Source organism: Syngnathus scovelli, chromosome 20, assembly GCF_024217435.2.
Source record: "Syngnathus scovelli strain Florida chromosome 20, RoL_Ssco_1.2, whole genome shotgun sequence".
Lineage (NCBI taxonomy): Eukaryota > Metazoa > Chordata > Actinopteri > Syngnathiformes > Syngnathidae > Syngnathus > Syngnathus scovelli.
In genome coordinates, this window is record NC_090866.1 from 8,460,738 (window position 1) to 8,481,487 (window position 20,750).

The following is a 20,750-nucleotide window of genomic DNA, read 5'->3' on the forward strand; positions in this document are numbered from 1 at the left end:
ATTAGGTACACTTGAAAATGGCGGTGTACCTAATGGAGTGTCCGTGTGATTCCCTCGTTAAGTGCAGGTGCGTGAAAACTTTTAGCTCCTTTTGAATGTGAAAGTGGCTAAAACTTTTCACGCACCTGCACTTAACGAGGGTAACTTGGAAAACATATTGGAACGCGGCCTCGAGGACTGGAGCTTGACACGTGACCTTTGACCATGATATTTCCCTAATAAAGTGGCCTGTTATTAGGTACACTTGAAAATGGCGGTGTACCTAATGGAGTGTCCGTGTGATTCCCTCGTTAAGTGCAGGTGCGTGAAAACTTTTAGCCACTTTTGAACCTGAAAGAAGCTAAAACTTTTCACGCAGGTGCGCTTAACGAGGGTCACTTGGAAAACATATTGGAACGCGGCCCCTTGAGGACTGGAGGTCGACACCCCTGGTTTAAGTGAAAAGTGCCCCACCCGCCCTCACCCCCACTTTCTGATTGGCTGTTTGATCTGTGACGTCACAGGACACTCCATTAGGTACACCGCCATTTACAAGTGTACCTAATAACAGGCCACTTCATTAGGGAAAAAATCATGGCCAAAGCTTAACTGAAAGTGAAAAGTGCCACACCCGCCCTCACCCCCACCTCCTGATTGGCTGGTTGATATGTGACGTCACATGGACACTCCATTAGGTACACCACCTTTTCAGGTGTAAGAATATAATAATAACTAGGGTTTCAAAGTAGGGTTTCATACTAGAGTTAGAGTTTCAAAGTAGGGTTTAAAGCTACGGTTAGGGTTTCAAAGTAGGGTTTATAGAAAATACACGTGATGTGAAATGAAGTCTTTATTACAAATCAACTATTGACATAAGACATAACTCTTCCACATCCATCCAAATGTCTTTCACGTGATTTCAATGAAGAGGATCAGCTCGTCCAAAATGTTGGTGACATTGTTATACTGCCACAGGGCCGAGAACACTGCTCAGCATTCCTTCAAGGTCCTGGGAATAAGAATCCAGACTCCAGACATATGTGACAATGGACAATCCTGCCTGGAACCATCTAACAGCTACAGTGGATCTCATTACATACACTGCCTCACAACAGTTAACATTAGTTTGGCCATATTTGCATGATGAATGTGATGAGGCCAGGTATAAGAAAAGATTTTGGGTCATTTCCCAGCACTTTGACAGTTTTCATACACTGCTTTTCCAATATAACCCCACTTTCACAGTAAAAAAAAAAAAAAAAAAATGTCTGCATCAAGGACTTAAAAAGGATTGGTAGAAACAAAAACACGTATGCACTAAACACACTGAGTTTTGTGATTTAAAAAAAAAAAAAAAGTAGTCAAAAACAACTTACAGACGTTAGTTATTTGACCGTGCAGTGTCCAATCACAATTCAAGAGAGGAACTGCCGCGGTTGAAAGGTAACCTTAAACAGGGTGGCCTTGTGTGTTTAATTATTGTCAAAGCGTGTTCTGTACATGGAACAGTTGTATGTTATGCTGGAGTCAGCAGCTCCTGAGCCCACGTCGTGATGGCCGAGGTCGTATGTTGGAGCAGCCGCCATGTTGAATTGGTGAAGGACAACGCGTGATTTCTCAGACATGAGACAGATACGTCACCACTGCGGCGGACGGAAGAAAATCAAATCAAATGCAATTATTTAATGTAGTGTTTGATCATCAACTAAAAAAAAAGGTTTGAAGAAGGTACTGACTTGCAGGATTTTTGAAGGTTGGTCCATGCTTGTTGTAGCAGGTCAATTAAGAATGTAAATGCTGGCAAGATTAATTTTTGGTGGAGGAAGAGGAGCAGTGATTTTAGATAAGCCAAAACGTCGTATACACTGTCAGGCGTGTTTGTCTTCACCTGCAAACAATAAAAAAAGAAAAACATTCTCATGGTATTTTTTTTTCTGCATTCCAAGGCTGGAAAACATTTTTTTATTCATTCACAGGATGTCTTACCCATTCTATGAGCAGCGGGCTATTTTCTTTAACCCACACGATGACATGATTGCTTTTTTCAGAGATGACGAGCGCCGCCGTTTTGGTTTTCTCCAGGCCTTGTTCTAACAGCGGTCCCACAGCCCGCACGGTCTCGGAGTAATAATAAGGCGTGTTTGACTCCAACCAGCTAAGCACACACACAAAAAACAAGTCTACAGGTTTCTTGTCTCGTAGCTTACGTTCTGCCTAACGGGTTTGTGTGGCGTTACCTGAGACCCTGCTTAGAGTAGACTGAGATTTTGCTCCATGCCTGCTGAGAAACGGCCGTCACACCCCAGCTGTGAAGCCGCCTCGCTGTGGCTGAATCTGCAACACATCATCGCTATGGTTATTAAAAAACTAAATATTGCATTTTAACAGGTTGAACGCAAACAGGACAAAAGTTGCCATACTAGAAAAGGAGCCGTGAAATCGGACGTCCTGAACGAAGAAAGCGGCCATAAACACTAACAGGACCAACAGTAGCTTTGACCAGGGGAAGCCGTGTCCACGCATCTTCACCTGGAGACTCTGGACACAAAAAATATCTCTTCAAAATAACATCATTTTGAATAAATTAAAAAATTAGGGGGATTTGATCACATGACCCCACCTGACATAGATTATTGCAGTCATTAAGGTCCTGAGAGTGGTTGTTTTCTTGCATCTCTTCATTGGTCACTTTAAAAGATTGAATTGTTTCTTCAAGATTCTTCCTCAGCTAAACAAGGAAAAAATATGTTGTTAGTCAATCAAAACAAGATGAGTCTCCAGCAAAACCTCGAAAGTGGAACGCCTCTGAGGTCATACACAATGTAGACTTTTTTTTTTTTCCATGTACCTTTGGTGGTAGAGTATTCCAGCAGCCCAACAAATGGTTCAGCAACAGACTGAGGAACACAATACGCCAAGTCAGCATTTCCAGTTGAGCATTTTAAATCCACGACAAGTGTGTACATGTGTGGACCTCACCTGGACTGAGCTAAATGTTTGGTGTAGAGCTGCCTCCACACCCCTAAACTCTGAACATCCACACACAAACACTCCGTCATGCTGCTGAGCAACTGAAAGCAACGCACAAGAGACCGAGGGTGAATATTGTGCACGGTTCATTTCCTACAGAGCGTTGAGAAATGTCCACCTCACCTCTTTCTTCATTTCTCTCGGGCAGTGCGGCGTGGCTCTTGACAGGAACGACGGCAGGTACGTGTGCAAGGTGCTCTCGGGTTTGGCTCCGAACGCCAAGACCTTTAGACGGGGGTAAAGGCGCTTCAGCTGCTCCTGGAGACTGCAACACACAAACAGACCAAATGAAACCGTTATTTTCCTCATAGAAGGAAGCAAGTTTGAAAGAGCTGCCATTTACCTTGGTGAGAGAGCATTTTTGGGCATGAAGGCAAAATCCAGCAAGGGGAAGAACTCTTTAGGACCCATGATGCCAAATCCTTTGGTCAGGTTTGCATGGAGGCTGACAGCAAACACACAGGAACACACACACAGGATGTTACAATAAGTCGGGCTTGTACAGTCAACTGACGTTTCAAGGTCAATGTCGGGGTCACTCACTGTAGCAGCCTCTCCAAATAGGCAATTGCATACGAGGAGAGCGACTTCACCCCCAGGACAGGAAGCATGATACCAAGCCATACTTAAAAAAAAAAAAAAAAAAAACATACAAACAATGTTATCTTCTCACTGACTCCATCTGGGACCATTTTGCAGTCAGCCAAGAATTCTTGGGCACTTTTGCCTCACTGACCTCCAACTCTAGTTGAGCAAATTATTGCCAAAGTAGGAGAGAGGCGAACCCTGTCAGAAGTGAGATGGATGTGGAGCATTACCTTTGAGTCCCTGGCTCAGGTCATAAAAGCCCGCTTGACCCAGAGCCCACATGATGGTTAAACACTTAGCGGGATGATTCTGCACCGACCGCAGCAACTCCAAATACTGAGGGGATAGCAGTGAGCTGTTATTGTTTCCCCCCCCCACCATAATAAACCAGTGGGGCCCGCAACTACAGGCCTGCAAATGCTAAAAGCAGGTGCTAGTCCATTTTGACTCACCTCGGGCAAGTTCTGAGTTGCCAGCTTGGGTTTGTCTTGCAGGACTGCTTGAATGCAAAGTCTGTATCCGTGGAGTGGCTCACCTGCAAACAAAAGTCGAGAAGTCACTGAGGTGGTCAAGTAACTGAGTATCATAAAAATGGACACAACCCATGTTTATAAACGACTATTGCGTAATCGCTCCCCCCCCCTCCCCTACCTGACTGTCTCTCCAGTTGTCGGAGCATAGTGTAAAGACAGTGGTCAAAGAAATCAGTCAGGGAGTCACTGCAACTGCCAAGAATGTCTTTAATGACGGCCTTCAGCTCCTTGCTCGAGAGACAGTATGGGTAGTCTGTGGGTCGGAGACAAAAAAAAAATAAAAAAATCCATGACAATTGACATTTCTTCTTCTGCGCAAAAAGAACCCACCGTGAGCGTAGCTGCAGAGGGTCGGCTCGGCCATCGGTGCCGTCAGCTTGAGGTTGAGGTACCCCGCTAGATCTTTGGCCCACACCGAGGGGTTTTTGGGAAACATAGACTGACTCTTTGCCAACTGTTCTTTCAAGTCGACGAGATCCAGCTGATGGTGAGACGCCAAGAGACATTGCGCGTGGAACAAAGAAGTATTGAGTAAAAAGCTAGACTGGGATCCCACATGTGATCGCGTGCCTCACAGCGCTTCTTCATGCTTGCTAGCTTTTTTTTTTTTCTGAAGTACAATATAAAAACAGTCCATAAACACAGATAGAAGAGAAAATGTAAAGTTTCTCACCGCTTTGAAGGCCTCTTCCAGAGTCCTGTGAGTGGCAGGGGTGTGTGCACCTTTGGGAGACAACTTCTTGGATGGTTTCATCGTAGAGGACTTCTGTTTTGGAGGCTGACTAGGCGGAACTTGCTCCTTGTTCTGCTTCTTTGTGATCTTCTCGAAGGTTTCAAACAACGTCGCAGACATCACTGAGGGATCTGAGGGACACCGAGGCAGGGGTGATTAGATCTCTGCCGATACGGGCACGGTCAAGACTCTCCAATGGCGCTTGGTCCCACTGAGGTATTTTGCCATCAGGCAATCACCGCCCCTTTTTTTTTGCACCCTCCCCTTTTTTTTTTTACTTTAGTCATCTTATTATTACTGTAACTTGATGCTCAACTCATGTCAGCCATGAACCCCGTTTGTCTAATAAGTAACTCATTGAAATAGTAGTTTATTGAAGACTAATCTGTCCATGTGAATGTGAATCATTGTTGACTTTTTTTTAGTTTTCACCATCTTGAATTTGTGGTCTGTCAAATCTGCTACACTTGTGATACTTTGGTCTCATTGATTAAATGACAACATTGTTATCAAAGTTCTTCTAATGGGGGGGGGGGGGGGGGTAAAACCTGCCATGTCATATTTATACAATTTACTAGCTGTATGCTGTTAAAGGAGAGAAGGTATTCCGATATATCGCCCTGAGTAAAGTAAGCTGTCGGCGATAGTTATTTTCTGGAGGCGAGGTGACAAACAAGACAAGATAAATACCACCGTTAAAATAATCTCGATAATCAGATGCAAACTCATAATGATGACGTTGCCTGTGTTGACACATTACGTCTATTGCTTAACTGTCTCCGGAGTCAAGACGCGCAGCAACACCTCAAGCCTTTCGAAATAAATGCAAATCTATTTCAACATTAGAACTGTGCACGTTGAAAAATAACATGAAATTGTTCAAATGAAGCACTACGCGGTGCTAAGCTAGCTCGTTAGCAAGCTAGCTTGCAGACGAATTTGGTTGCGTAGAATTTTAACACTATTTCATGTTGAAAATTGAGATTTTGGTTTTTCTAATCGACTACAGCTACACAGCTAGCCTCGGACTTGAATTAGAGCTGACTGTGCTAAAATGGTCGACTAAAAAGAGAAGTGGGCCGTGTTCACTTACGTCTGGATGGCAGGTTGGACTCCCCCAGAGCTTTCCTGTTCACTGGGTTGCCTTTCTTATCCGCTGAGCCTTTTCCACCTACCGGAGTAGTTTTTTTGCCTTTCTTCACCACCTCCCATTTGCCGAACGCACTATCACTCGAGGCCATGATTCCAGTCCCGGTTCAGTTTGGAGCCTCAACACAGCTTGTTGTCTGTCACTTGATTGAAGAGGCTGCGTGAGTAGTAGTAGTGATATGAACGTCAACCTGCCACGTCTCTTTACGTGCATGACGTCATCACGTTGCTGCCTATGACGTTACACGTTCATCGCTCGTCCCTTTTGAAAACGTCTTAATTGACTATTTACATTTTATTCTTAGTGAAGACTCGTCACAAGATTTTGATTTTTTTGAATTTACATTAAATGAAAACAAAATGTTTTTTTTTAGACCACTATCTTCACTTACTTTTCCATTTAGCTAAGGTAAACTTGGTTTCTCCCAAACTAACTGGCCTAAAACTAGTAAAAAGCATACATGATGTCACATAGTGTGTATATTTTATTATAGCATACTCTTACAAAATACAGTGACAATGGTTCCTTGCTTTTCACGAACCTCAGAGCTTTATTTAATTCCAACGATAAATCCAGATATTTATCATCGTTTGGAGACAAACCGAGCAAAAAAGGTTCACCCTAATTTAGACCACTCAGCCAGGCTGCCAGTGACAACATACCACACTGTGGCATTTTAGTGCTATGCAATACAGTATATGAAAACTCAATTAAATACAGCAAAAATCATAACGTAGCAGCTAAAATGTTGAGCTTAAAATCAATAGTCAACCATTAGTAATTTAGTAGTTTCTTTAACCCACTTTTGAAATAAAATTAAAACCTGACATTTGTCTATACTATACACTTCACAATGATAACCCTAACTTGGCCTTTTTCTCAACCAATAACAAAAACAAGGCTACAAAATATAAAATTTCATCTTCCTGTATATTTGTGGCTGCAGCCAAATCACTGTTGCTTGGCAATTAGATCACATCTGTGGGCTTCGTTCGCTACATTTAGTTCAAGACCATCAATCCTAAACCATCTTTTTTTTTTCTCAAAAGCGATGATTAAAAAAGATGAATAAATAAAATCATAAATACATCACGCCTCCTCCCAAAAAAAAAAAAAAAAAAAAGCTGTCAAACTGTTATTGGGGTTATTTTGAGCAATAAAGGTTTTTTCTTTCAAATTGAAATTAACTTTTTTATGTATGTGCATATGGGCACATCTGTGATATGTCTGCAGGCTACTTGTACGGATCCACTATGCAAATAAATTTATTTTTTTTGCATCAACTCACCTATCCCACCAACAACACAGAAGATCCCGCAACTTGGGTGATGTTGTGTAGACAAAAAGTGTTGTTCCAAATAACAGCAGATATGCAGCAAATACGGTCCTGCATATGGTTGACAATTAAAGTGCACAGTGAAAGAAAGCCGCCTGCATCTTCTCACACACACACGCACGCACACGCACACAGACACACTACTGTGGGTTCCAGGTTGTCAGTGCTGTCATTTCAATGCTCTTCAATGCATTACAGTCTAGTCTAGCAGCTGGCACCTCCGGTTTAGCAGAGTAAACCAACAAGTTGAAATGTATGGTAAGCTAGACTGTAAAAAAATAATAATGACAGCTGCAAACAAGATGGAAGCAGTAGGAACCCTGTAAAAAGTTATGTAAAATGATGGGGGAACTTTTTCTGTGGTTACGACGAAGGTTAAATTGGTTAGAGGGGAGGGGGGCTGGGCGGGACATTAGCTTAGAACTCCTCCTGGTCTCCTTGTGCCCCTTCGTCAACATCTTCATCATCTGGTGGCGCAAACCCCTCCTGTAAAATCAAATGGCAGACATCTCAATTGTACATTGAGACACGAATTGCTTCTGCGTGGATGCTTTTTACCTCTGTAGCATATAGTATATCCATGATTTTGTTGAGAACCGGATTGGTTTCACTGTCTGCATCTTGGCAGATCAATTCAATGTCTCTTAGCTTGCCAAAGTAAAAGTCCCTCTCCTTCTCTAGTCCGTCCAAAGTCAGCTTCATGTCTAGTAGCTGCGTGGACAGAGATGATGTAAACAAAAGAGACGTACAAATAGAACAAGTTCGATCATAACAAAACCGAAGCCGTGTCATTAAAACAGCTCGTTGCTACCTGCTGGTTCAGCTCCAAGAGCTCCGAGTCTCCTCCATTACGGGTCACGGCGGGGTTCCTGCGGGATGCTGGCGCATTGATCTGCCTCTGCGGGGGAGGCACAGTCTTGGGTGCAGTGGGAGATGTTCTGATGGGGCCTTGAAAGACACAAACGGGCACTTGAGTATTTCTGCACTTAGCAGGAATCAATCGACTGTGGATATGCAGTGGTTCGAGCACCCTGGAACGTACTAGACTTAGCTTTAGACATTTTAAGAAATATGAAATCACATTTTACCGTTTTATATCTACTTTATATTGAATACAACAGACGTTATGATGTCGTCCTGTGACAAATGTTCCAGTTTCTCACATGGCCCCATTACAAAATTAAGTGCCCTCCCCTGGTGGACTCTAATTTTTTTTTCTCACTTTATCTAAACGTGTCTTGACATTATTACACTTCAATGTTTTCATCCCTCCATTTTTGCCGGCTAGCTCAAGGAACAGTCTCCATGCTGTTGTATGTGTTAAATATCGTGACGTTTATAGCGTCTCATCACACAACTGCAAACATTAGAACAGAGCAATCCAGGTTTAGTGTAAAAAACGTGAGGGGAAAATGTCGAGTGAGTTTGGAAACACACCAACACGCATGCCACAATGAAAAATGGGTGTTACCTGAGCGGGCAGGTCTTTTGGGTTTGTGGACAATGGGGTCACCTGTGTTAGAGGTGGGGGTGTGGTTGCATCGAGAGGAAGAGACGTGAAATCTTTTCTCACACACACAAGTGATTGTATCCTGCACACACACACATACACACACTCCCACAAACAAGCATGTCATGCACTCTACCTGTATTGGGCGGCGGTGGCGTTCCCTCCAGGCCCTGCCGTAACAGTAGAGGGTCGTATTCTTTGCCGTCATAGTTGGCATCAAAAAACTTCTTAAACCACTGAAGGAACTCAAAGTTGTCCTGGAATTTGCCTTTGACCAGCCTCTCAACAGCAATTATCTGAGAAAAAGACACGGCTTTCATTACGAGCAGCTCTGGCAGATAAAACGAGACATTTGAAGTCCAGTCAAAATAAAATTCTTGGGCAGAAATTAGACATACTGTAATTTGTTTTGTCTTACCTTATCTACGGCCATCCTCTTAAATGAAGCCTGTAAGACCTTGAAATTGTGGATGTATTCATGTTCCAGTTTGGCATTGAATTTGACTTTTTTCAACAAAATGCACCCTGGAAACAGCATGTCCATGAACTGACAGTACGCCACACCTAAAAAAAAAAAAACATATCATAGTGTCAACATCATATATCGTGCATGTGCACACACGTGCGGGTTTACCTGAGCCGAGTTGCTCGATCTTAGTGTAGGTGAGTTGTAAAGAGTCGTTGACCCACGCTAGCATGTCATGACGACTCAGGTTCTCTATGGTCATAGAGGTCGAGTAGACATTCACCGCCATCCTCCTGCTTTGAAAAAAAGATCAAATTTAGAAAGGAGTTTAACGACTTAGAAATCTTTTCATATCGCTCACCTCCAGTGGGCGTGGCTTGGCGTAAACTGCTTCGACGCAGGTTGGTCTGGACCACTTTCAAACAAGACCCTGGGTACATCAAATAAGAAACAAGAAGACTCAATCACGAAAGAGTTTGGTCTAATCCTCATTTATCGGTTTAAGCAAAGCTAGTTAACTAAGTCAGCTGAGATAAAGGGGTGGGAAAAAAAAATTCAAACACCACCAAAGCATTTCCAGTGCTCCCCAAATAACACCACACAGGATGTTGTGCTGAATAATCATTTCCTGACAGGAGAGATTCACGGAGGTAACTGTCCACTCAGCACACGCCGCTTGGAACATCTGATTACACCACAGACAGTCAATCCAAAAACGAAGTCAAACATTATCATGCTGGCGACACAGAGGAAACGTTTCCTGTCCGACAGGAACACCATGCAGGTGTCCACTTGAATAAATAAGTGCTGCACCTAAAATAGACACCTTTTTTTTTACCCTCAGGAAAAATAAACAAGCGTTTAATTTGTTTCATGATCACGCTCATAACTCCAAGCACTCATATCTCAAGTATCTTTTCCTCCTGAAATAATGGAAATGCTATTATTCTATTCCAACGCCCCCAAAAAACAACAAAAATCGTTTTAACATGCTGTTTAAGAAGAAAAAAGCACTATATAGTATTGTACTTCATAGAAGCATAGCGTTTGTCCGTTATGATAATTCAATGGCCAGTGCCGCTTCTGCTGTACATGCCTTGGCCACAAGAGGGCGGTATAAAACAAAGGTGTGGTGCTGCATTGCTCAATTTGCAGATTCATGATTAAAGAGAATGTAGTTTTGATTTGATACAAAACGTACATTTTCTTCATATTATGTTTAGTTTTACAAAAACGTTCAACTTAAAGAGCTTGAAGCTTCCTTTTTGTTCACTATCTACCAAACTTTCACGATTATTTTGCTTTCACCATAGCCAACTCATATTTTAACTCACAACCAAAGAGAAAAATTTTTGAAAAATGTGTAAAGTTAACTGTTCTACAACTACTACACTTCGTGTGTCACAATAAACGTCTAACAGCAAAGCAGACTGATTTACAGATACGGAATCCTTTAATGCACATACGTTTGAATCGTATGGACAAATCCCCAAGTTGTCAAAATAATGTGTGAATTACATCGTGATAAAAAAAAAACGTTTAACTCGCGAACAATCTGAACGTACAATATTGTCAAATTAGTATTTAAGCACAGCAGCAGAATGTGTTTAAAGCACACGGGACGCAATAAAAACGGAGTGAAGTCATTAATAATGCATGTAAACAGTGTCTGACATGCTTGGAAGCAATGGACGTGTTTTAGATAGTTGACATTACAAGCGCGCTAGTGCTAGCGCCTTGCTAACTTATGCTAACGTCGGCTCGGCAACTAAATAGGCGAATTTAGAAGGTAGTCGTAGCAAGTCGAAATGTCGCTTTAGCGATACGTTAAAATGTAAACATACAAACGATTTAAGTCAATGCGGACTTGTTCTGTCTGAAGTTAACGTTACCCCCTCTGGAGGCCTGGACGAAAACACACGTTACTAAAGAAAGGACTATCACCCCGTGTGGCGTTGCCGCAATTACCACCGCCGACCTGATAATAAAGATTAGCGACTAAATATCTCACTAAACACACATTTTGCTTAAGAAAAGGGAAGTATGACTTACAAAGTCCACCTGACTGCCGTGCTGGTCAATGAGATGGTGGTCTTTCTCCGTTGCTATAAACCGAGAACGCTTGCTGCGCGGAGTTGTTAATCTGGTGGCTACAGCGCATGCGCAGATCAGTTGCACAATTTTTCTCTTAGATTTGGTGAAACTAGAGTACGTCACGGCGCCATGTTGGATCCCCCGCTTTTGGTTATTGGTTACAGCGCCTACGTCTAAATGTTTCTTTTTTTTTTGTCAGCGTAAAAGTTGTACATTATAAAATATATAAAGCTAAAATATGTATTTCCGCCCTGTTGAGGCTTTTTACATGTTTTACTTAAAAAAAAAATGTCGCCTCAATTTAATTGACGTGCGTTTTACGTTTTAGGTCAAGCTTTTGTTTAAGTAACTACTGTTAAAGCACCACGTTTCGGTGACAATGGCGTTTATTAGAGCGTTATAACGTAATCCTCTGGGGTAAGAAAGATACAATAAAATGCAAATTTGACAGTCTGGATGGACTCTGATCCTAATAATTCTACTGAAATAGCCGCAATTGTGTCTTGCACCATATATGGCAGATGAATCACTGTACTTAAAAGTATTTAAAAAAACAGAGATATTGGGATACGTTTTTTATTTTATTGTTTTACCAATACTTTGTGGTAAGAAACAAGCAGCCACGGTACATATTGAACGGGTTAACTTTCCAATAAAACAATCAATTCACAAACGTGACAACTCACAACGTCACTGACCATTTACAGTGCCTTCAAAACAACAATCATCCACAATTAAATTAACACTCTTTATACCATTGTAAAAAGAATCATTTTTAAAAAAGCACCAGATGTGAACCTGTGGCCCTCCATATCTGTCTATGTGGTTCTTTTCATGCATGGTGAATAGGGGTGACACATTGGCACATTTATTCTTTTAACTAAATAAAAACATCCTAAATGTAGAGTATACAGAGGGGAAAAAAAACGTCATGAATAAACAACACTGCTGGAAATGACTGACATGTCATGAAGTGAGAGGGTCTGTGCTTTAGTAGCATGTGTAGCTCAATCTTCCTGCCCTGTGGAGACTCTTCTTAAGTGATCATTTCTTGCATCATTCCAGATATGCACAATTATCATTTCAGAACTACACTGGGATATCTGTTAGTTGTGAGTTTCCCACTAAGAGACGATGTTGCGGCAAAAATCACACAGTATGTTTGAACAGTTGGATGTCATCACCACACAACACAGTCTATCCGTTGGAAACAAAAACAGGAACAGTTGAGGATTTAAGTACAGTAGGTGGTTTTATAATTAACAGAATTCTTCACCTACCTTCCATGACTACAGTGTACGCCGTGTGGGGATTTTTTTCCAGTTGTACTAGTTTGAGATATTTCAAATCAACGTCATTTCAAGCCATTTAAAAAAAAAAAAAAAGCTTTCCGTCTTTTGACAAGCACCTTAATGACTAATCGGTTAGTTGTGATCTGCTTAAATTTGGAAAACATTCACACGTACCTCATTACTGCGGTGTATTTTATAATTTCAGAATGAGGACTCCAACTAACTTGTAAAAATTGCTTCAGCAAACTGATCACATGGGTGACTCCTGGCCAATCAATGAGAAGAATTCCCTTTTAACACGAAAGCATTTCGTAAAATCAGTGCAGTTTTCTTAGTAGTTCAGAAATATACAAAAACAAGGAGGCTTGGACGGTTGATTTCCTCTGATCAGAGTTTACCAGATTCCACTGGAGCGACCACCTGGAGGGGCTAGGATCCGAGCAGAAGACCTCTTGGGGATGTGGTCATCCACCTGGGACCCTGTGGAAGAACTAGCCGTTAACTTGTTTTCATTCAATTCAAGTCGAAGGACAATCTTCTATCTTCTGGATATAGCCGCATGCTAGGAAGAAAAGAAATGTAGGATGTCCTCCAACGTTACATTCAATGTTATCTCATGCAGTTATTATCATGCCAAACGTGGGATTAGGTAAATAGATGCCGCTTTTTAATCCCACGAGGAAATTTAACTGTGGCTTTAGTGTTTTGATGCAGCGTTTATTTTATTTTTTTACATACCCGAGAGGCTAAAAGAGCTCTCATGGAGGTCTCGAACCCCCTGTTGCACCCTCACCACGCTTTTATTAGCGGCGTCTCCATCAATGGGGCTCAAGCCAAGATCCTTCTTCATAGCGTTGGTAACTTTGACCACATCGCCAGAGTAGGGATCCCGGTCAACCCCTTTATATGCCTGGACCTGTCCATGGGGGCAGAATAGATTTACATTTCGAAAGTAGTCTCAGATAATGTGTATGCATATGTCCGCACTTTTTCTCTCTGCACCATCTTCTTGTACAGGAAGTCAGGGAAGGTCCGCTGCGGGTAGAATTTCCCGGAGCCCTCAGCGCACATGAACGTGGCGTTCTCACACACCAAACGTCCTCGGCTGATGGTGACCAGGGGAACGCCGTGGCAGCGCATGCCCTCGTACAAATTGAAGTCCCCCCCTTGCACTTGAGTGCCAACTGAGATTGTCCTGCACAAAAAAGGAGTGACAGATTTTTAGATAATACAATTCAACCATCCGGTGTTAACTCACCTCGTTGCGTCTGGATCCCACACCACCACATCAGCATCTGCTCCGGGGATGATGCGACCCTTGCGTGGATACAAGTTGTAAATCTTGGCAGCGTTGGCGCTTGTCACAGCCACAAAACGATTCTCGTCCATCTTTCCCGTAACCTAACGAAGAGCAGTGATATGTGGGTGTGAATTATTCACAGTGTGGGGGTTGGCATGTGGAACAAATATGAACAGCGGCTATTGTATGTGCGAGGAAGGAGACGTACCACCCCCCGCTCCCAGATGACGCTCATCCTGTCCTGGACTCCAGGCACTCCATGAGGAATCTTGGTGAAGTCCTCCTTGCCCAAGGCCCTCTGCTTGGTGTTAAAAGGACGGTGCTCTGATGCCACGACGCTCAGAGTGTCACTGGAAACAGGATGGATCTTCTCAGTTGATGTTTCGTTCACCTAATTGTTTACTAACTCTACACGCACTTGCCCAACAGTCCCATGAGGTAGCCGGGGGTGTTGGGGTCGAGGCGGAGAGGAGGAACGATGACGTGGGCGGCGGCGTGAACCCAGTCCTGGTGGTAGTACTGCATGCCGTTCAAGACTGCATGAGCGACTGTGGTCTCTGCGTGGACCACCTTACCTGAAGAGACAAGAAGAGCATTAGTGCCCTCATTCATCTGTGTGCTTGTTTTGGTCAAACTGGAACCAACCCTGCATCTTGGCAGCAGCAATCATATCTCCAGCAGCCATACTGGAAACGTTCACCAGGTAGATAGGGCAGTGAGCCTGTAGCCGTTAAAAAAAAAAAAAAAAAATTACATCATCTTTACAGAGATGAGATATGAGTGTCAATTTACCCTATTGGCGATTGTGACAGCTCGGTGTGTAGCCTCTGACTCCAACTGCAAAAAATAATCAGAAGCAGAAAAAAAGAATTTAGACAAAATAAGGATTTTGGGGAGGGAAGGTAATAAAACACACAATCAAAATCTAATCAGATCTGAAAATGTAGAATATACTAGCAGTAAATATGAAGTTCTGATCCAGATAGCATATTTGGAAGCTAATCCAAATTTCAATGGATAATCCCACATTTAAACGCTAATACGGCTTTCAAATAACATTACAGGGTTTAGGCTCAACTTTGTTTGGTATTTCGCTCATAAAAAGTCGAGAAAGGAAATACTTTACCTCCTCTGGACGGCTGACCTCAATACCTTCGGGTCCACTGATACCCAAATCCAGAGCTTCTTTAGCACCCTAGATATACACACACCAAATTTTGAAAATTATTTCATTGAGAAAATTCATATGGTTACCTATTTTCATCAATCGGGAGATGATCATGAAAACTGTGCAGCCGTGTGTGTTGTGCACCTCTGCCACCAGCTCTCCGTTCTCGGCGTGGACGCGAGCGATGGCTCCGATATCCTTACAGGTCTGCAATGCCTGGTACAGCTCCGAGTCCCTCAGCATCATCATATCCTTGTAGGCCATGAACATCTGGAAGGAGTTCACCCCATGCTCCCTGACCAGAGTCTCCATCTCATTACACACCTGAGCACAGAAATGTTAAATGGGGGGGGGGGGGGGGGGGGGAAATCACTGTCTCAGCAGATGATAAAAACGAGTATCTGTCTGATGTGCTCAATGAATATGCGTGTTAACCTAGTTTGTGTAGGGTTTCTAATCTAGGTCATTACACATTTAACCCATATATGAAACTACGTGCATGTTGCTGCATTTATTTCGGTTCAGGGAGCTAAAGAGCTCTTTTCTAACAACGTACTTTACCTTTGGCCCCCACCAGGTCACGCCGACGTGCAGAGCGTAGTCGCAGCACGCCTTGGCGTCAGCGAGAGATCGGCAGTTCTCGTAGGCGTCCACTAGAGAGCAGTGTTGCTCAGGCAGGACCAACGCCATTACCATTGTGGTACCACCCATCAGAGCTGCCTGGAAAAGAAAATGGAAAAAATATATATATATATAATTAATAATGACTATATAGAAGGAACAGCAGATCCGGGAATTTATTTATTTTCAGGCAAAACGTTTTGTCTGTTGAATAACTATTTGATGCAATAAATAGATGTCCAGCAATAACATGCAATACAAGTGAGAGGAGGCAGTTATTTTCATAAATGACATGTCCTTATAATTGTGTGTTTATATTTTGATCTTCCTAACCCGCAAAACATCAGCTAAAAAAAATTACACATTTACAACCAGCTCGTTTGAAGCACTCTAGATGTGCACAATGAGCTCGAAAAAAACGAAGCTGAGAGTGACAAGACGAGGAACTGGGATGAAATCCACATGAGGTGAAAGCGCTGCTCAGCTGTGACTCACCTCTGCTCGCTCAATAGTAAATGCACTATATTGTAACCATGGCAACAGACACTGCTCTACTATGACATTCATGTTCCTTGACTCCCTCTGTGAAATCACACCAGCCCATTCATAATCATCAGTCATATTGGAATAATGTTTTGGCGGTAGGAAAACTAGTCGGAATATTTTTGTGCTTGACCTTTTAAGTAGTTGAGTACGTAGCCTGGTGTACACATCACACCCATAGAATATGCAAATGATTTTCTCATGTCATGTTACACTAACTGAATACAAATGCGCCCTTTGTTTGAAAAGTGTATTGAATTTGGTTTAAAAAAAAAAAAAAAAAGGTTGGTTCGAAATGAATCCATTGTTTTAGCCCAAATCCATTAGTAATTTAGAGACCACCATCCCCTACTGTGAGGATAATCTCCTTGGAAGACACATAAAAGCGACAAAGAAGGAGACGAAGGAGGTGGAAGGAGCACAGAGAGAACTCAATATGGTACTTTGATGAAGCGCAAATAAAATGAAATTGATGTTGGAATGGTTCCCACTATGCTGAGGCCAAAACAGGTTGACATACACTTCATCCAGGTTCATCTCGCACCAATTACATATCACAGAGCTCAGGGAAGGACGAGGAGGGGCCTGATGGAGAGAAAATGGCGGCGAAAGGAAGAGAGTGAAACAAACCCAATCCTGATTTTTCCCCCATTAAGCATGGGGTTGGTTGCCATGGCAGCGAGGTCAGTGGGAAGAGATGGTGATAGGAGGGGGGTTGCTGGGGTGAGCAGGCATGTGGAGGATTGGGTATGCCCCCCAAAAAATTCCTCTCACCCAATTTCACTTGGCATTCCATTAGATGTTAAGCCAGACGTTTCACTAAGCTGCAATGCTGCTTTAATCTCCCAAATGTGGCAGCAAATCAAAGTATTGAGTACCTTGGTGCCACTGTAGAAATCATCCTGGATGGCGGCGTTCATAAAAGTCTGCTGCAGATGCACGGAGGTGTCGATTCCCCCGGGCAGAACCAGCTTTCCGGACGCGTCGATCACTTTAGCCCCACCCGGAATCATCAACTCCTTCCCAACCTAAATGCACATCCAGCATATATTAAAAAAAATCCAAAAAGGAATTCACAACACTTTATTTGTGAGTGTGTGGATTTGTCAAGCTTACCTGCTGAATGATGCCGTTCTCAATATAAACATCCGCTTCGTGGGTGAAGTCATCGTTGACCACTTTGCCCCCCTTGATGAGAATTCGCATGGACCCCATGTTGGCAGTCGAACTCCTGAATGAAAAAGAACAATGCGTTTGAAATAAAATGAAATTACATTTTGGCCACCAAATTCAGAACGCAATGAAACTTTCAAGTAAGCCCGCAATGATACAAATATAAACGACAATTATATATTGAGTCTATTCAAAATGGTTTGTGCATGAATATGTAACTGCAACCACAGCAAAAAAGAATTCAATGTTCCCGTAGGACTTTCCTTTCAGAATCATGCATCTAATTAACCTAATTGCTGTCTTTTTTTTTTTTCATTATCCGCTATGAGAACTTAAAATATGAAACATGGTGCACGCAAAGCACATCCCACGATCATCCATAGAAATGTGTGTATTCTTGCACGGATGCAATGAGTTTACAAGAAGGACACAATTGAGTCCCAGTCACACGGAATCATGTCAAAGAGATGGATGAGAACAGAGGGGGAAGCAGAGCAGAGTGGGTGGGGGCAGGGGGTTGTATGGTGGGGGGGGGAATTCAAACAGTGAACAGTAAAATGAGGACCCCCCCCCAAAAAAAGCAAATCAGGTGGACCCTAAAATTCTGATGCAGTTTTGGCACAAACTAAAACCTTCAATTGGTACCATTGTAGCTTCTGCTGGGCTTGATGACAGTCATGGGAATATTCTTGGGGGGGAGGGGGTTATGGAAAGTAGTGTCGCTCAGGCTTGGCAGGGAGAATAAAAGGGTGGTTTCCCAGGAGATGGGAACCGGGTTGCCTTCAGTGGAAACAAGGTTCGAACACACACGTTTGCATAAAAGCTTCATGGAATGTTAAATGTGTATGTCCCGAGACTTTTGTCGATATAATGTATTTTCAATACCATCGACGAAACACAACTGCACTTGGGTTAGACATTGGAAAAGTTAGTCACGCTTGAAGAATTTGAGGATCAAATGCATATGTAATTTGGACAGAGGGCACAGACGTGCACAAGGCAGAATTTCTCACTCAACCTCACACCAGCTGCCCCTTTAGTTCACATGCATGCTTGTACACATGACAAATAAATCCATACAACACATGTGCACATCCAAAATCAACCTTAAATAAAATTGGGAACAAATTGAAATGGAATAAAATAATGTCACATGTCCTTTAATTCAGCACCTGTCAAGTATCAATTTAATGTAGCCTCGGAATAAGCTCACATAATATGAACAGCATCTAAAAATGTAATCGCGTAATATATTCAAATTAAATACACACAAGTGTAGTCGCCCTCTCAGCTACTCATAAAGTGTGTGTGTGTGGTAAGTGAGAACGTGGCAGACAGCTGCTGACTTCTGATCTGGGGTTTAATCACTGCTGCAGTGACAAGGCACGTCTTTGTTATTTCGTACACGTGTTGAAGCAATGTGTGTGCTATATAAAAAGCCACAACTTCAGACAATAGGACCACCGATCTAAGAATAGATATGACTTGCAGAGATTGAGGTTATAAGAAGAAGCTGCTGGAAGGTTGATGGACAAATCAAAGTATTAGTAAAGCAAAATAATACATCATGACAACAAAATGGGGCACCAATGAGGATTAGGCTCATCGCTTTCTACCCAGATGTTAGTCTGCATTTTTAGGAGAGATGATTTTGGGGGGAATGTCACTGCATCTGTGGATATCCAGTGGAACATTAAAAAATGAAATGCCGCTTCATGCATAGCATCTCAATGCAAAGAAAATACACCAAAATGTTTGCTGAGTCATGAAACGCATGCTGTTATCTCGAATACAGATAGTAAGACATCAAGAGGATTAATGGAATAAGAAATGACAGAAGGTGGATTAAGAGTGTCGTGTGTAGAAGTGATACAGTATTAACAAAATGTGGATTTGTAACATCATAATTGACGTGCCTGGCCTTTTTAGAAATATACTGCAACGTGTCCCAATATATTTGCCCATTTTACGAATATCGTACAGGCCCATTTTTCCCCCCATTGACATGATGCCGTATTTATACTGATAGATTAGAATCACTATCATAGACACCAATGCTCATCTAAATCAAAGGAAAATCTTCAACACACCTTTCCTGTTGAACATGCATGACAAATCAAAATGCAGGTTCAACTCCATGACGCTTCATCCTCACAATATTTGATGAGAAAGAGAATAAGCCGTGAACGAGTAAGACTCTTACATAATGGCTAAGGCAGGTTTTATTATTGCGGTGATGGCACGCTAGTACGCACATACACTGTCGTCGAGAGGCATTTTGTTAACACGTTATTAAACATTAATAACCATTTCAGTGACACATTCCGATGGGGGAAAAAAACACGTGAAAATAAAAAATACCATACACCTCATGACGTTATCGATTACGTTTTTTTTACGTACAGCATCTTTAGGGCATAATTTTAGATGGTCCATAACGGTAAATTAGCTTTACAATATAACGTACGAATAATCAATACGACAAGTGGTTTTTAATGACCTCAGTTCAACGACAATGATATGGTATCGGAGCAAGCATCGTAGAGTTATTTATTATGATTTGTACGGCGTTTTACCGGTTATTTCTTCGCTTTTTTCCTTGGTCCCACTCTCCTGGGTGATTGCTTGCGGTGTGTGCAAGGACAGCTGGCACAGTGCACAGATGCTGCCTTCAGACAGCCAAGCAGCAGCCAATGAGAAGCTTTTAAATCCACTATTAAGGGAAACAATTGACCAATGAGGAACGAGACATGTCAGTCGACAGGGGCGTGTCTCTTGCGTCCAGTAGGTGGTGCGTTCAAAAATCGTCGGAATAGGGTAATTTCAATTTGTTACGTCATTATTCCAGCTCAGAAACTATTAGCACTTTTCAATAATAATAACAATCATAATAATAAAGGAATGACAGATCATTTTATAGAGGTTTACATTCCAATATAGCGTTTTTCCTTAAAAATGCATTGATTTAATGCTTTATTTATATGAAACACTATAAAAAGAGTTTCACCAAATAAAAAAAATAAAAGTTATAATCAAAATATGTGGTTGTACATACATACCAGCATCTGTTAGACATGCACATATGTCCAGTTCCTCAAAACGTCTAGCTGATACTGGTATCAGCCATTATGAGGAATGATACCTTGAAATAAGGCCGGTTATAGGCCGGATACGATCCTGGTATTGGTACTTGCTGATCTCTAGTATGTAAAAGCACAAGACAGACTCAATTTA

The 20,750-nt window shown here is 42.2% G+C and overlaps 3 protein-coding genes across 7 annotated transcripts; all 3 read right to left on the reverse strand.

The window, feature by feature from the left end:
* Positions 1–816: 816 nt before the first annotated feature.
* Positions 817–6,216, reverse strand: tmem214 (transmembrane protein 214). Its single transcript, XM_049756889.1, has 17 exons — positions 5,957–6,216; positions 4,804–4,994; positions 4,461–4,611; positions 4,249–4,383; positions 4,050–4,132; positions 3,828–3,933; positions 3,553–3,634; positions 3,353–3,454; positions 3,133–3,274; positions 2,959–3,050; positions 2,828–2,876; positions 2,600–2,707; positions 2,400–2,517; positions 2,217–2,313; positions 1,966–2,134; positions 1,716–1,867; positions 817–1,622 (listed from the first exon to the last, which is right to left on the reverse strand). The coding sequence occupies exons 1-17, from the start codon at positions 6,102–6,104 to the stop codon at positions 1,496–1,498; spliced, it is 2,052 nt and encodes a 683-aa protein (XP_049612846.1). The 5' UTR covers positions 6,105–6,216; the 3' UTR covers positions 817–1,495.
* A 323-nt stretch (positions 6,217–6,539) lies between these two features.
* Positions 6,540–11,543, reverse strand: LOC125990152 (microtubule-associated protein RP/EB family member 3). Of its 5 annotated transcripts, none has more exons than XM_049756945.1 (9): positions 11,378–11,543; positions 9,687–9,755; positions 9,494–9,618; positions 9,278–9,423; positions 8,996–9,155; positions 8,821–8,862; positions 8,161–8,297; positions 7,908–8,060; positions 6,540–7,835 (listed from the first exon to the last, which is right to left on the reverse strand). In XM_049756945.1, the coding sequence occupies exons 3-9, from the start codon at positions 9,612–9,614 to the stop codon at positions 7,767–7,769; spliced, it is 828 nt and encodes a 275-aa protein (XP_049612902.1). In that variant the 5' UTR covers positions 9,615–9,618; positions 9,687–9,755; positions 11,378–11,543; the 3' UTR covers positions 6,540–7,766. The 5 variants fall into 5 exon arrangements, with proteins under 5 accessions (XP_049612902.1, XP_049612901.1, XP_049612903.1 ...); XM_049756944.1 differs by having other exon boundaries at positions 9,494–9,621; XM_049756946.1 differs by lacking the exon at positions 11,378–11,543 and adding an exon at positions 11,170–11,188 and having other exon boundaries at positions 9,494–9,621.
* Positions 11,544–11,987: 444 nt separating this feature from the next.
* LOC125990136 (dihydropyrimidinase-related protein 5) lies at positions 11,988–20,719 on the reverse strand. The gene is made up of 15 exons (XM_049756918.1): positions 20,576–20,719; positions 20,093–20,229; positions 17,460–17,574; positions 17,222–17,371; positions 15,741–15,899; positions 15,324–15,503; positions 15,138–15,206; positions 14,804–14,848; positions 14,657–14,732; positions 14,430–14,586; positions 14,220–14,361; positions 13,970–14,112; positions 13,699–13,906; positions 13,450–13,627; positions 11,988–13,191 (listed from the first exon to the last, which is right to left on the reverse strand). The coding sequence occupies exons 3-15, from the start codon at positions 17,556–17,558 to the stop codon at positions 13,106–13,108; spliced, it is 1,692 nt and encodes a 563-aa protein (XP_049612875.1). The 5' UTR covers positions 17,559–17,574; positions 20,093–20,229; positions 20,576–20,719; the 3' UTR covers positions 11,988–13,105.
* Positions 20,720–20,750: the final 31 nt, after the last annotated feature.